We start from the raw sequence: 14,094 nt of genomic DNA, 5'->3' as shown, positions 1-14,094 counted from the left end.
CCCTCCCATGCACAAGGGCACTCACAGAATCACATCCTCCCATACACACCCACACACAGGCCCCTGCCATGGCTCCTGGCCCAATCCTCTGTGTGGCAAGTGTGCCCCCCAAATCCCCAACCAGATGATGCCTCTGACTCTGTGGAGCCCAGATTACCACCTCCCTGCCCCTCAGCCAAGCACAGACAGGACCCACACACAGTGAGGCGAACTCACAGGCCTCAGAAGCCTCCCTGAGCCCGGCCACGGGGTCTCCCAGGCCTATGGCACCCACCCAGGAGGGGGACTCAGCCGGGGAGGGGCCAACCCAGGGTCAGAGGCTGGAAGGTGCCGTGAGCTCCTCCCCACACGTAGCCACTGCCTGGATGGCAGAATTCATGCAGAATTCGTTCAGGGCTGAGTGACGTCTGGCCACCGCTGGGCCAGCTGGCATGGAGACAGCATCTGGCCAGGGTTGGGGGAGACCAGCTGGACACCCTCCACCCAGGCTGGCCAGTCAGGTCCTACTGGGACAGCCATGGGGCCCTGTGCGAGGCCTGGAGGTGCCCCCCACCCCCCGCCCCACACCCATAGTCTCTCTGCACCATCCTCATTAGGGAGCCAGCACCCACCCAGTCCACTGCTAGGCTCACAAGTGGGCACTGGGGCGCTCACCTCGCTACGCTCGAGGGGACACACGCAGGGCTGCATGTGGCCAGGGCCCAGGCAGAGCCCCCCAGCTGCTTCCCCAGGCAGGCCCACGCCCCCAAGCACAGCCAGGAGGTCAGGGGCCAGCTCCCCTGCCCGCGCCGTGCCTAAATGACGGCGCTCTTCTCCTCATGGAAGGAGGTGCGTGGGGACGGCCGGGCCAGCAGCAGCTCCTTCTCGTGGATCAGGCTGTCCAGCAGGTCCTCCTGACGGTAGTTGTGGTACACCTTCAGGAAGGCCAGCGTGGTGATGGCCAGCCAGGCCAGCCATGAGGCCCAGAGGCCAAACTGCACAGAGGGCAGAGGCAGGGTCAGAGGCCATTGGGGGTCCGCTGTCAGCGCACCCCCCTCCCACCAGCTCCCAGGCTCTGCTCTGCAGGGAAAGGAGGGGACTCAGAGGAAGGAGGAGGCTGAGGACATGGGGCAGGGCCGGATCCTGAAGACCCTGCCCAAGATCAAGCTTCTGAGTTCTTTCCTGCAGCCAGCATGGTTTTCCAGCACCTGCGCCCCTCCCAGAACCCACTCTGGAGCAAAAGCCCTGGGCACTCAGACCCACCCAACTCCAGGCCAGCCAGAGGCCCTGGGGAGGGGCAGTGGCCAGTGGCGAGCGCTTTCTCCTCCAGCAGCTCGGGCCTGTGGGCTCTAAGGAGGGCGGGTAAACAGCGGAGGCTCCTTCAACCACCAGAATAAATTGACCTTTAGCCGCTGTTTCCAAACAGTTGAAGGAGAAACAATTTAATCAGAACCAGGCCTGAGCCACATTAAGCTGATTCTCATTTGAGCGTGTTTGTCATCAGACTGCACTCACACCTTAATCCAATTGGCACAAATTAGGCCTGAGGCCTCTTCCACTCACTAAATTTGCATGGAAGTGTCTTTGACAGATCCAGTTCATCTCAGCAAAGAACACTCAGACCCACCCACGGCCAGCACCCTTGGAGGGTTCCGGCCAGGAGAAGCGTCCTCAGGCCACGGCCAGCACCCTTGGAGGGTTCCTGGCCAGGAGAAGCGTCCTCAGCCAGCCACAGCCAGCAAGAGCCTTCAGAGGCCAGTCTAGGGTCCGGAATTGGATCTGAAGCTGGTGGGCCCTGATCAGTGCTGGCAGGAGCCAGGTGTCTGGTCTCAGCCACCCCCACCCGGCACCCCTCCTCTGCGTCATCTCTGTCTGGGGCACACCTGCAGACTTCAAGGGGCAAACCCAATTCCAGGGTTCCCCCTCCGGCCCTCACAGACCACTGATGCGTCCCCACATGTCTGCATTTCAGCAAATAGGGTCCCTCAGAGTGGGGGCCAGCACGGTCCCCCACCAAGTCTCCTAGGGGGCAGGGGACGCAGCTTATACAAGGGTAGGGTAGCAAATCTTCTGATTTCCCAAGTGGGATCCCCTGCGTCCTTCCTTGGACTCCGTGTCAGCGTCCCCCTGGCTAGGACGTCCCTTGGACTCCGTGTCAGCGTCCCCCTGGCTAGGGGATGTCCTTGGACTCCGTGTCAGCATCCCTCAGGCTAGGGGACGTCCCTAAGCCTCCAGCACTGACCTGAACAGGCTCACCTCCCGCTAGCACCAAAGTCCAAGGCCCTTGTCCCTGCACTGGACCCCCAGGATCTGATGCCTGGTTTCGTTTCTGACACCATCTCCTCCAACACTTCTCACTCCAGACTCCAGGGCCTTACCACTTCCTGATTCTAACCCACTGTGGCCGTCTCTTCCCCAAACCCACCTACAAAAGCCCAGCCCTCCCCTACCTGCAGGAAGCCTTCCCGGGTGCTCCCACTGCCTGGTCCCGTTGCTAACCACCTTATCTACACAGGAGCCTGCCTCCTCCTCTGGATAGGGGAGAGCCCAGCGAGTGTCCAGCAGTAAATGCCCCCCTCCCAGCATTCCCAGCATTGCAAGCCTCCCTTCCTGCCCAGAGCCCCTACCTGGGCAATTGCAAACTGATCGTAGAAGGCGGAGTTGTCCACACCCAGCTCCAAGTCGATGTCCTGAAGCTCTTCACAGCTAAAACAGCAGGACGTAGGGTGGAAGGTGACCACCAGGACAGCCAGTGCAGGACATGGCTGAGCCGCTGGCCAGAGAGGCACGAACTTTGCCCTACAATGGTTGGGGGCAGCAGGGAGTCTCCGAGGACACCACGGGGGATCGGCCTCGAGGCCTCCACCATGGAGCAGTACAGCCTTCAGGAAAGGAAACCTCCAGACCCCTCCCCATCCTGGCCCTGGACAGCCAGAAGATGCCAGCCCGACCCCTGCTCTCCCGGACCCTCTAACCCCATCCCCCACACTCTGAGGGTCATGGGGTCTCAGAGGCCAGGCCCCTTCCCATCCTGGCCCTGGACAGCTGGAAGACACCAGCTCAGCCTCTGCTCTCCCGGACCCTCTGCCCCTATGCTCTACACTCTGAGGGTCCCAGGGTCTCAGAGGCAGGAGATGCAGGGCTGCCTCAGCCACACAGAGATGGAGGTGGCGTCCCCACCAACGCTGCCCAGAGGCTCTGCCCCCATCACGGAGGCATCTGTGGAGGCAGTGGGCGTCAGAGGGCCCGGGAGTGGTCCAGGCCTGGGCTCCCGGTGTCCTGCACCCCCAACATAAAACACAAAGCCAGGACACACTGACAGGAGCAGGGTGCCAGAGACAGGGAGCCCAGCAGCCCCCGCACTCCCTGGAGGGGCTGAAGGGCTGGAAACGGTGTCCGTGAGGCCAAGGAAACTTTGCCTGTGTACCAGGGGTTGCCCACGCTCTCAGGAAACAGGTGGCCAGAGCCAGCAGGCAGAGCTGGGACAGTGCAGGATGGGGCACAGGGCACAGCTCAGCACAGGAGGCCCTGCAGGGCCACACGCCCAGGTGCTCACGCTTTCCTCTGGTTTGTGCCCCAGGTACCCCAGAGTGGAGGCACGGAACAGACAGGCAGGGAGCCCTGTGGCTCTGCTGCCATCTATTGCAGATGCTAGGGTTCCAGGTCTCGGTTTGCTTAAAGGAAGAACGTGGAAACTCTGGAGGGTTCCTGTCTTCCAGGGTTTTGGCCTGGGGCACTGGATGGTGCCCCTCAGGGCTGGGCATCCCACTGTTGGGGGCAGGCAGTCACCGTGCTCCACTCTGGGGCCCCCCACAAGCCAAATGATGCCCCTGCTAAGATCCCAGAGGGACCACCATGGCTCAAAGGCCTTCATCCCCAGCCCGCCTGGGAGCTGGCCCTCACCCTACCAGAAGCTTTCTCTGCTCCTGTTCTTCACCATCCCCGTCCCCTCCACCATCTTCCAAATCCCACACCCTGGGGACCAAAGCCCTGAGCCTAATGCTCTCCCTGGGCTCTCGCATGCAGCCAGCACAGGACAGAAGCCCAGGGGTCTCCAGCTATGTGGTCACATCGAGCTTCCCAGGACCTGGGGCCATGCTGCATGGATCTGTCACGCAAGTCCTGGTGGCAAGGACGGGGCAGCCGCAGTCTCTGACCACCTGGAGCCACCCCTGGCCATATTCAGCCCTAGGGATGATCGCTCGTGTGTGACGTGTGATGCTCCCGGCTCCTAGAGCAGGAAGGTATCAGTGTTGCAGGGCAGGTCTCAGGAAAGGGGCTGTCCAGGTATACGGAGGCAGGGGCACAGCGGGACCAGGGACCGCAGACTCAGGATGGGCTTCATGACGGAAGATCGCCCAGAGCAGGGCAGGGTGTCAAGGGGTTTTCAGGGGAGGTGGGGCCGAGGCTGAGGCCGAGGCAGGTGGGGCAGGCGCACCTGTGGGCTACGGTGCCCTTCTCGGTGATGGTGTCGCACCACATGGTGAAGCCCACACTCACGATGGTGCTGGCAATGAAGACCAGGAAGACCACGAAGGCGCTGACCAGGAGGTTCAGGAAGGCGGAGAAGAAGGAGCTGCAGCCAGAGACAAGAGGGGCAGACTCACTGGACGCCACCTCCCGGGAGACCCCCCAGCAAAGCTGCAGCCAGAGACAGGAGGGGCAGGCTCACTGGACACCACCACCCAGGAGATCCCCGCCCCCAGGCTGCAGCCAGAAACAGGAGGCCACCTCCTGGGCAACCCCCACCAGCAGCACCCCCAGACCCTCAGGATTCCTGGGTTGGGCCCTGTGGGGCCTCGAGGGGTTGCTCCCCGTTCCTGCAGTCCCTTGGGCAGCTCCACGTGCCCACCCTAGGCTGCAGGTCACACCTTCCCAAAGACCCAGGACCTGGAACCCTGGTCCCCATCATTTCATAAAAGAGGTTGCACCCAGGGTGGAAATGAATGACACCCTTCCAAAGCCGCCCACCCACAGTCACCAGCAGCTCTGGCCCAGGTGCTTGTGTCCCCCCAGATCCTTATGTCACAGCCCGCTGAGGGGTTAGAAAGTGGGGTCTTTGGGAGGAGAGGAGGTCATGAGGGTGAAGCCTCACGAATGAAATGAGCGCCGTCCTAGAAGAAACCCCGCCAAGCTCCCAGCAGATAAGGACACAGGGAGAGGAACGGGCCCTCAGCAGGCTTTGAGCCTGGATCCCAGCCTGGATCCCAGCCCTCCAGGCTCCAGAAGTGTGAGCAGTAAATGCCTGTTGTTTACAAGCCCCCAGCCTGTGGTGCTGAGAGCATCCATTCACCCGCAGGTCATCAGCGCGTGGCCTGGACCCCTGGTAGGACTTGCTTGATGGGCTGACTCTGGTTTATCCATTTAAACTTAAAAGGCCGGGCTGTGATTGGGCCCATCTGACCAGGGCCGGAGCATGGGGAGCACAGGAGGCGGGGTCATGAGGAAGGAGCTCACTTAGGGCTGGGTCACACGGCCCCGGTCTGAGGCCTCTGCCAGGGCGCACACGGCCATGGCTTTCAGAGGAGGCTCATGTTTCCTCTTCTGAGGATACCGGGCACGTGGTCGGGACACCCACCCCACCCGGGCCTCCTGCCTGGCATGCAAACGTCCACCATCTCTGAATTGCTCCAACAAGACTCAAAGTCCTTCGAATGGGCCTGGCGTGGGCTCAGCCTGGAATGCACACGGAGGCTCGTGGGGTGGGATAGGGGCTGTCCCTCCAGTGGGAGCCCCGAGGGGACCTTCCTCCCAGGCAGACATCAGCACGAGCAGCATGGCTGAGCAGGGACTGCTCCCGCCTCTCACCTATGAGCAGGCTGGATGTTTGCCTGCGTGCTGTCAGCACGCTGGATCTAAGGTAGGTGACCCACGACATGGCTTCACAGTCATCATTGGATAAACAAGATCTCCCAGGAATCTCAGCCAAGAAAACATCAACGCCACCATCATCCGAACCCAGCAGCTGCTGATGAGGCAATGTGGAGGCCAGCGCGCTGCCTGTTCATATATTCGTTCATTCAGCAGGCACTTTCTGAGTATCCGCTTGCCCTGTGCTGGGCACAGAGGGCAGAGTGATACAAAAGACGAACTCCTGGCCCCGGGAGGTGCCCCAGCCAACATGCTGAGGATAAACCCAGTCCACAGCACCCAACTCAGAGCAGGTGGCACCAGGCTACTTTGTAACATCTGGTGCCTCCAAGGAACCCATCCACTGGCTCCAGCCCCAGCCACAGTTTTGGTGACTGCTGGGCTGACAGCAGAACCATCCCCCAGGAACGGGAGGGCTTGAGCCACCCCAAGGAGTCCCAGACAAGGGGAGAGGACACAGGGACACTCTTAAAGCCATGAGCTGTGATCCCAACAACCACTCCAAAGAGGGCAGGACCAGCAGGACTCATACACCTATGCGTGGGGGGTGATCGAGCGTCTGCCCAGGCCTCACGGTCAAAGAGGGCTGGAGGGTGGGTACCATGTGCCAGTAGACAAGCCACAACCCCCATCGCAGCGCCACATCCAAAGCTCTCTGACGACAGAAAGAGCAGTGGCAAAAGTTTGCCGGGATGGGTGCGGGGTCATTCTCGGTCCCTCTCTGGCCCAGTGTGCTGGGAGTCTCAGAGCTGTCATACGTGGGACTGGCTCCATCAGCCCAGTCCCAGCCTGAATCACCGTGTACCAGTGTCTCCCGCCTGCTCTTCGCAGTGCGTCTCCTTCTCCATTCTCTGTCTGGAGGCTGAAAGGTGCGGACCATGGCAATGACCCCGTGCCCTCTGGCTTCCAGCTGGGTTTGGGCAATGGGGTGGGAGGGTGGGGAAGCAAGGTGGGAATTTGCTACCAGGTCCCTCCACTGAAAGTCACTGCTGCTCTCCAGGTGACCCACCTGTCCAGGTCCCATTAGCCAGGGATGGGGACAGTACCACCTCCACTGATTGCAGGAACCCCACAACTTCATCTCTTGTCAACCAGCCCTCCTTCAATTACCCTTCCTCGGGTGAGCCATCTGCTGCTGCTGCGACCCTGAGAACACAGTTCTGAACTCCAAAATCCATCTGGCCTGGGGATGAAAAGGAGGGGCCAGGGGCCTATAGTCACAGAGTGGGGTACAGTAAGCCGACTCCACCACTGCAGCCTTGGACCAGCTGCTCCACCGCAGCCAAGGAGGTGGTGGCGAGGCATGGCCAGGGTCAGCTCCACAGCCAGAGGCAAGGAAGCTGCTTGGCATCAAACCCAGCCCGCTGGATGGTGCTGGCGTGGGGGCAGAGGACAGTCCCTAGCCAGGCTCCCGCAGGGCACATCCGCCCTCCACCCGCCGGACAGCCCTCCTGCGGTCCTCCCAGGGACCTGGTCCAGCAGGGGTACCCTCCGGCACCTGGCATTCCTAGACTTCCCTGACAGGTCATCCCAGAGACCTCCCTGGAGGGCCAGGCTGACCACAGTGCAGACAGTGAGGTCGGGCTAGGACCTGTTACCCAGTGCCACATCCCAATCCCCCTCGGGAGGGTGAGGCAGCACCCTCCACATCTTAGTATACCGAATTCTAGACAGGCACGTGCACGGCCTAAGCTTCCCTGAGTGGCCGGGCTCCCTAAGGGCAAGGTCTCCCTGAAAGACCCCAGTGCCTGCAAATACCTGGCCCAGCGCACCTGAGATACGGCAGAGGCTCTGGGCCCAGGCGACCCACTGTCCCCTTCCCACTGCTGAGCACGGGCCACAATACAACCTCCAACACACAGAAAAGCCAATTATCTGGAGACTTCAGACATCCAGCCACATCTCTATGAAATGGGCCCGATTTTGGAGTCTTCTCCCATGACCAGATGGAGGAGTTCCCCACAAGATAGGGAAGGGACCCAGGCTGGGGCCGCTGCCAGCTGACAGCCTCGGTCTGCTCCTCTCATTCCTTTCTGCTTGGTTTCCAGGGATCCTGCCCGGGCTCTCTAGGTTGTTGAAGAATTGGATGTGTCCAGAGCCTCCTCAGATCCAGCTCCCCAGAGGTCACAGGGCCACCCAGCCCCTCCCTCACCAAGGCCAGGCCAGGACAGTGGTCAGGAACAGGAGCCCAGCACACACAGGGTTAACCCTCTCTCTTCACTGCCGCTCAGGGTGCGCTGCCAGGATGTGCCATCTCCATGGTGACCACTGTCCTGGAAAGCCCAGCAATGTGAAGGCTCAGCCAGGCAGGCAGATGAGTGCCCCTCTGGCCTGCCAACCACAAACTGCTGCCAGCCCACGTCCTCAATGCTCCCTCTCAGCACAGCCGCCCCAGGCCCATGGCTGCCTCAGCAAACCCTTCTGCCCTGAAATGTCAAGCCCCTGAAGCACAGGTGCCATTCCATTCATTCAATCAGCAGCCAATAAGGCAGCATCAAGATGACACCACTCTGCAAAAGCCAACCCCCAGACTCTAATTTTCACACTTCTGGGCACGAGCTCTCAGGGCCTGGACTCTGCATGAAAGACACCCCCGTAGGAAGAAGAAGCTGGCACCTGACACATGGCCTCTGCTCCACAAGCTCTGGACCTGCCGTGTGACCCTCAAACAGATCTCAAACAGGCCCTGCGCTCCCAATGGCGGGAGGGCAGCTGGGTGGCCCCTGAAGGTGGAGTCCACTTGAGAGGATTAGAGCGTGTGCCGTCCTAACCAGGCCCAGCCCTCTAGCGGCCAGAGTCTGATGGGGTCAGCAGGCTCCTCCATGGGCTGGATGTCCAGTGGCCGTTGATGGCCCTGAGAGCCTTTTTCCACCACAGGAGCTCCCTATAAAGGCCTGTCTCAGCCCCTTTGCTGGTCCTGAGTCCCCTTTACCGACCTGGACTTGCTCGCCTAGTCTATGTAGCTGGAGCAACAACTGAGTTGGAATTGGCCCCTCTGTCACCGGGCCCTGCAGACCCAGTCTTCCCAGGGGTCCGGAATTTCCTGACATGGCAAGTCTGAAGGGTGGACCTGTTGGCCAGACAACTGAGTCTGCACAGGTATCAGGGCCAGGTGAGTGACCACAAGGCAGCAGGCCTCAGGACCCAAGCATCTTTCTGTCAGTCATTCAACAAACTTTATCTGGTGACTCCTATGCACCATCCCCTGTGCTCAGCCCTAAGGACACAGAGATGAATAAGGTGCATGCCTGCCTTGGTTTCACCCAGCCGTAGGTCCCCTAGGGTGGGAACCTATGGCCTGAGATGGCTCTTGAGAGCGTTAACTTACGCCTACAACCAGAACTCAGTGGAGGGCTGACACTTTGGACAGATGTCATCGCACAAGCCGTCTGCCAATGGACTGTGCGGTGCATGAGGTGGGGACAGGTGGCCACATGACCACGTGACCTGAGCCACTAATTCCTGATGGCCAAGAAGGACACGGGCACATGTCCCTGGAAAAGAGCCGGCTGGGCAGAGGTCAGTGGTGGGAGGATTGGTGAACCCCTGAACTGAAGCAAAGGGGCTGAACCTGAAATGCTCCACCACAGGCCCCCTCCCTGAGAGCAGGAGTCGCCCACGCCTGACCTCCAGTGGGGTCAAGGCCATGGTGAGCCTCCACAATGTAGACCCCCTCAACAACCCTAACCCTCACCCTAACCCCACAGGCCCTGAGCACACCAGGTCATCCAAGGCTTCCTAAATCCCATATGGGCCGGTCGGCAGGGCTGCGGCAGAGGCCGCACAGTCGGCCTGCATCCCAGTCGGCTCCACCCAGTGGGAGGATGGAATGCCACAAAGAGTGCTGGGAAGGCCTGAAGACTCCCCAGGAACCTGTCTTCTGCCTTTGGAAGGAGATGGTGCCGGCAGTTTGCCAGGGCTGACAGACAGACACCTTCCGTGAGACAGCGAGAGGCAGAGCTGCTGTTATGGCGTCCCTGGGTCTGCGGCCCAGTGTGTGCAAAATAGACCACGCCCTGTGCGACCTGGACTCCTGTGCGACCCGGACCCCTGTGTGACCCGGACCCCTGTGCAACCCGGGCTTCTGTGCAACCCGGACCCCTGTGCGACCCGGACCCCTGTGCGACCCGGACCCCTGTGTGACCCGGACCCCTGTGCGACCCGGACCCCTGTGCGACCCAGGCTCCTGTGCGACCCGGACTCCTGTGCGACCCCGACCCCTGTGCGACCCGGACCCCTGTGCGACCCGGACCCCTGTGCGACCCAGACTCCTGTGCGACCCCAACCCCTGTGCGACCCGGACTCCTGTGTGACCTGGACCCCTGTGCGACCTGGACTCCTGTGCGACCTGGACTCCCGTCTTGCAAGCTCTGGGGCTCTTTTCTCCCCTCTCCCTGCCCCCCGCCTCTGGTGGAACCCCCTATGAAATCTCACATCACTCCGACCACAGAGCCGGGTCCTATCTAGAGAGCCACCCCCCTCAGCCCCAGTTGGACCACAGGCACCCTGATGGACACCCAAGAGCCAGGGAAGACGTGCATGAGCAATGAACCAACTGTGGCCCCACCTGGCCTGCCGCTTCACCCTCAGCTTCCGAGACTAAAGGGCCTCAAGCCTTGGGAAGCTGACCCTACTCGCTGGCTGTCCCACTCCCTCTTCACGCCATGTCTCATTCAGGGAGACTTCCACCTGCCTGCCCTGCACACACAGCACACACTGGGTAACTCTTGGGTCTGGCAACATGTGTGCAGATGATGTCTCAAGCCTCTTCTTGGGACAGCAGCCCTGGAGGGGGCTTAGGGGAGGAGGACGGCTGCAGATGGACAGGACACCATCCTGCACCTGGCCTGACCCCACCTTGAGCAGGGCTCCAGTCACACAATTTGGGTCCATGGCCCCACAGTACCGGGGTCCTCCCAGGCTGACAGCCAGCTTGCTACTGACCGCCACCCAGAACCTTAGTGTCGTGGGTTGAATGGTGTCCCCCAAAAGTTATGCCCAAGTCCCACCCCTGGTACCCGTGATTGTGACTTTATTTGGAAATAGCATCTTTGCAGGTGTAATTAAGCTCTGGATTTCAGGATAAGATCTCCCTGAGTTTAGAGTGGGCCCTGAATCCAGTGACTGGGGTCCCTGTAAAAAAAGGGAGGACAGAGAAGCAGAGAGAAGATGCCCTGTGCGGAAAGAGGCAGCGGGTGGTGGGACAAGTGGGTTTAAGTCCAGTTGGTGGAACTGTGCTGCAGCAGCCCCAGGGCGCTCCTACCCACAGGCGCTGGGATTCTCACCCCTCCTCCAGATTTTACAGCCCCACTCGGCATAGCCCTGGCTCCCTCCCTTCTCCCTGGAGCCCCTCTTCTTCCCCTCTCTGGCCCCTCTCTCAGCCAAAACCAAGCGGTGGGCTCACAGGGGGTGGGCAACAGGAGGGCCTCCCCACTCCTGCCACCAGCACCCCTCTGAGTCCTTCTCATCTCCCACTTGCCGGCAGGGAATGAAAACCTACAACAAAGGATGGGGGTGGGGGCAGAGTTTGGGAGGAGCCTGGGTTTCATGAGTGCTCTCCCGGAACCTCTGCAGGATCTCGGGCTGCTCCTGGGCACAGCAGGCCTCCGCCAGGGGAGTGGGAGGGTCCATAGAGGGCAGCCACATAGGGGGTGGGTGGGCGCACAGAGGGGGTGGGTGGGAGCACAGACGGGGCGGGTGGACGCACAGGGGGGGGGGGGGGGCAAGGGGGGGGGGGGGGGCGGGTTCACAGAGAGCACCTGCAGAGGGAGTGGGTGAGCCCGCAAAGGGCCCCTACAGAGGGAGTGGGTGGGCCCCCAGAGGGCCCCCAGGGCGCCACTGGCTAAGGGTGCCACTGCACCCCAGGTGAACCAGGTTGTATAGGCTCCAGTATCCAGTATCCTGCCGGAGCAGGAAAGAGAAAGAGGAAAATGGAGGCCAGGATGAGGAAGGCGCTGAGCCCACAAGGCACAGCCCTCGCCCTGCCGTCTCTCTCCATGAACCAAGGCCTGAGCTCGAGGTGTGCCTGGGTGGCTCCCCTCCAGACAGCCGTCTGCCGTCCCTTCCCTGGGGCGATGGTGCCGGGTGGGGCTCCCCAGTAGCCTTGTCACTGGGACCTGGAGAGCCCAGCGCAAGCCCTAGACCCGGCTGGGAGCTGTCGCCGGTCCTGGCGAGTGTGGCCCGGCTGAGCCCGCCCAGGAAGGTCCAGGCCTGCTCGGTGATGACGGTGCAACATCTGCAACCCAAGTAGGCAGATGTCCGGAAGCGGGAGGTGATGCGCACTTGGGGAAGGAGGCACTGGCCTTGTATGCAGGACCAGTGGTCGTCATGGTCCCTAGATGTGTGTGTAGACAAAGGGCGGTCTGCATGGAGGGGGTGAGGGCCGATTGTTGACATTTGCGGGCCTCGGAGCTACCGGAGAGACGGAGGGACTCGCGCGCCTCCCTGGGGAGGCGGGTCTAGGGGCGCTGTTGGCATGGAAGGGGCGCCGCGCCGGTAGCGGCCCCTACTTACCCCTCGTGTCCCTTGCAGAGGAAGAAGAGCGTGCGCCAGGCGTGCGCGGCGGCCAGCAGCAGAGACAGGAGGCTGGCGAGCAGGCTGAAGCGGCAGGCGGCCGGTGGGCCCCACTCCTGCACCGTGAAGCGCTCGCGCTCCTGCACCGTAAGGTTGGCGCTCAGCCACATGCCCTCGGTGAAGAGCAGGCAGCGGCCGCGGAAGTCGTGGCCGTTCTCGGACAGCGGGACCACCACCACGAAGCTGAACAGGAAGGCCAAGAAGTAGCAGGCGCACTGCGCGAAAAGGAAATTGTTGAGCGCCATGGCCGGCCCGGGCGAGAGCGGCGGCTGGGAGGCCGCGGGAGGCTGCGCCGGGCGGGGAGCCCGCGGGAGGCTGCGCAGTGGCGGCGCCGGCGGGTCCCGCGCGCCCCTCCCGGGACGCGTGCGCATCGGCCGAGCGCGGGAAGCGCCTGCGGTCAGCACCGCGGACAGCTCCTGGTGCGCGCGGGCTACGAGCCCGGGGTCCAGAGGCTGGTCCCGGCCAAGCCGGAGAAGGACGGCCTGCGGGAGACGCAGGAATTTTACCAGGTCGGCCTGGGGAGACCGACCCTGTGCCTCTAAAGACTGCGGGAGCCACCTGTACAGGCCTCACACAGGCCGACTCTGGGTCCCCAGTTCCTCATCAGCTTGAAAGAAAGGAAGCCAGGAGAGAGAGGGCGGGGCGGGGATGTTGAAGGACACCCCCAAGGTACCCATAGTGAGGTGTAGGAGTGCGGTTTGCAGTCCAGGCTGAAGTGATTCCTTTGCGGGGGTCCTGGAATGCAACGTATGGGGGGAGGGGCCAGATCGTGGAGGAGTCGGGGTCCGTGGGACTGGGACAGAGGTCATCCTCGAAGAGAACGGGAGGGTGAGGCCGGGTGTGGGCAGGAGGGGGTGGACCGTGAGCTTCTGCAGCGCCAGCCCTCCGCGGGGACGTGTGTTACACTGCCTGACACGGTCAGGACCCTGGAGCTGCATTTGTAAGATAAATAATGGGTGCCCCGAGTGCCTCATTAAGACATCTTTGCTGAGATGGAAACCGCTGATGCATTAATTAATAGAATTAATGCCTTTTCTAGTTGCCTCTAAAACTAAGTCACCTTTAGTCCAATTCCCAGAGTGAGGGAGCCCTAACATTGCTCCTCCTGGTTTAAAGTTACATCAGCATTTTTGCTGCAAGCACTAAAAAATCTTTTTGTTTTATTGACTAAGTAATATATGCTCATTTCTTAAGTCAAGTAATAGAGATATGTATACAATACAATATAAAGCCTTCTCCTCATCCCCCTCCCCTACCCCATCACACTACCAGGGGTGACCACTTTAATAGCCTGGCATCTATTTTTCTAGACATTTTGCTAAGCACATAAGCACACACACACACACAATTAACAAATATGCTTCATACTATACATAGTTTTTGAAAGCTGATTATTTTATTCAATAAAATGTCAACGAGATTATTCCCTGCCTACACATACACCTATTTCGTTCTTTTTAATAACTGCATAACTCCATTATAATGATGATTCCACAATTTGCATAACTAATCCTCTTAAGGTGGATGTTTTGTGTCTCCAGTTTTTCCTGTCTCAAATGCTGTCATGTGAACATCGTTGTACACATATGTTTGTGAGCTTGCACAGGCATTTTTATAAGAGAAATTCTTAGAAGAGGAATTGCTGGGTCATGGGGTATGCACATTTAAAAT

At 60.6% G+C, this 14,094-nt stretch overlaps 1 protein-coding gene across 1 annotated transcript; it reads right to left on the bottom strand.

Annotated features, from left to right (window-relative positions):
- Positions 1-314: 314 nt before the first annotated feature.
- On the bottom strand, positions 315-12,919 carry TMEM179 (transmembrane protein 179). Its single transcript, XM_023205359.1, has 4 exons — positions 12,364-12,919; positions 4,418-4,555; positions 2,607-2,685; positions 315-974 (listed from the first exon to the last, which is right to left on the bottom strand). The coding sequence occupies exons 1-4, from the start codon at positions 12,792-12,794 to the stop codon at positions 795-797; spliced, it is 828 nt and encodes a 275-aa protein (XP_023061127.1). The 5' UTR covers positions 12,795-12,919; the 3' UTR covers positions 315-794.
- Between the last annotated feature and the right edge of the window lie 1,175 nt (positions 12,920-14,094).

Source organism: Piliocolobus tephrosceles, chromosome 6, assembly GCF_002776525.5.
Source record: "Piliocolobus tephrosceles isolate RC106 chromosome 6, ASM277652v3, whole genome shotgun sequence".
Taxonomy (NCBI): domain Eukaryota; kingdom Metazoa; phylum Chordata; class Mammalia; order Primates; family Cercopithecidae; genus Piliocolobus; species Piliocolobus tephrosceles.
The sequence above is the reverse complement of the archived record's forward strand: the minus strand, read 5'-3'. Positions and strand labels throughout refer to the sequence as shown.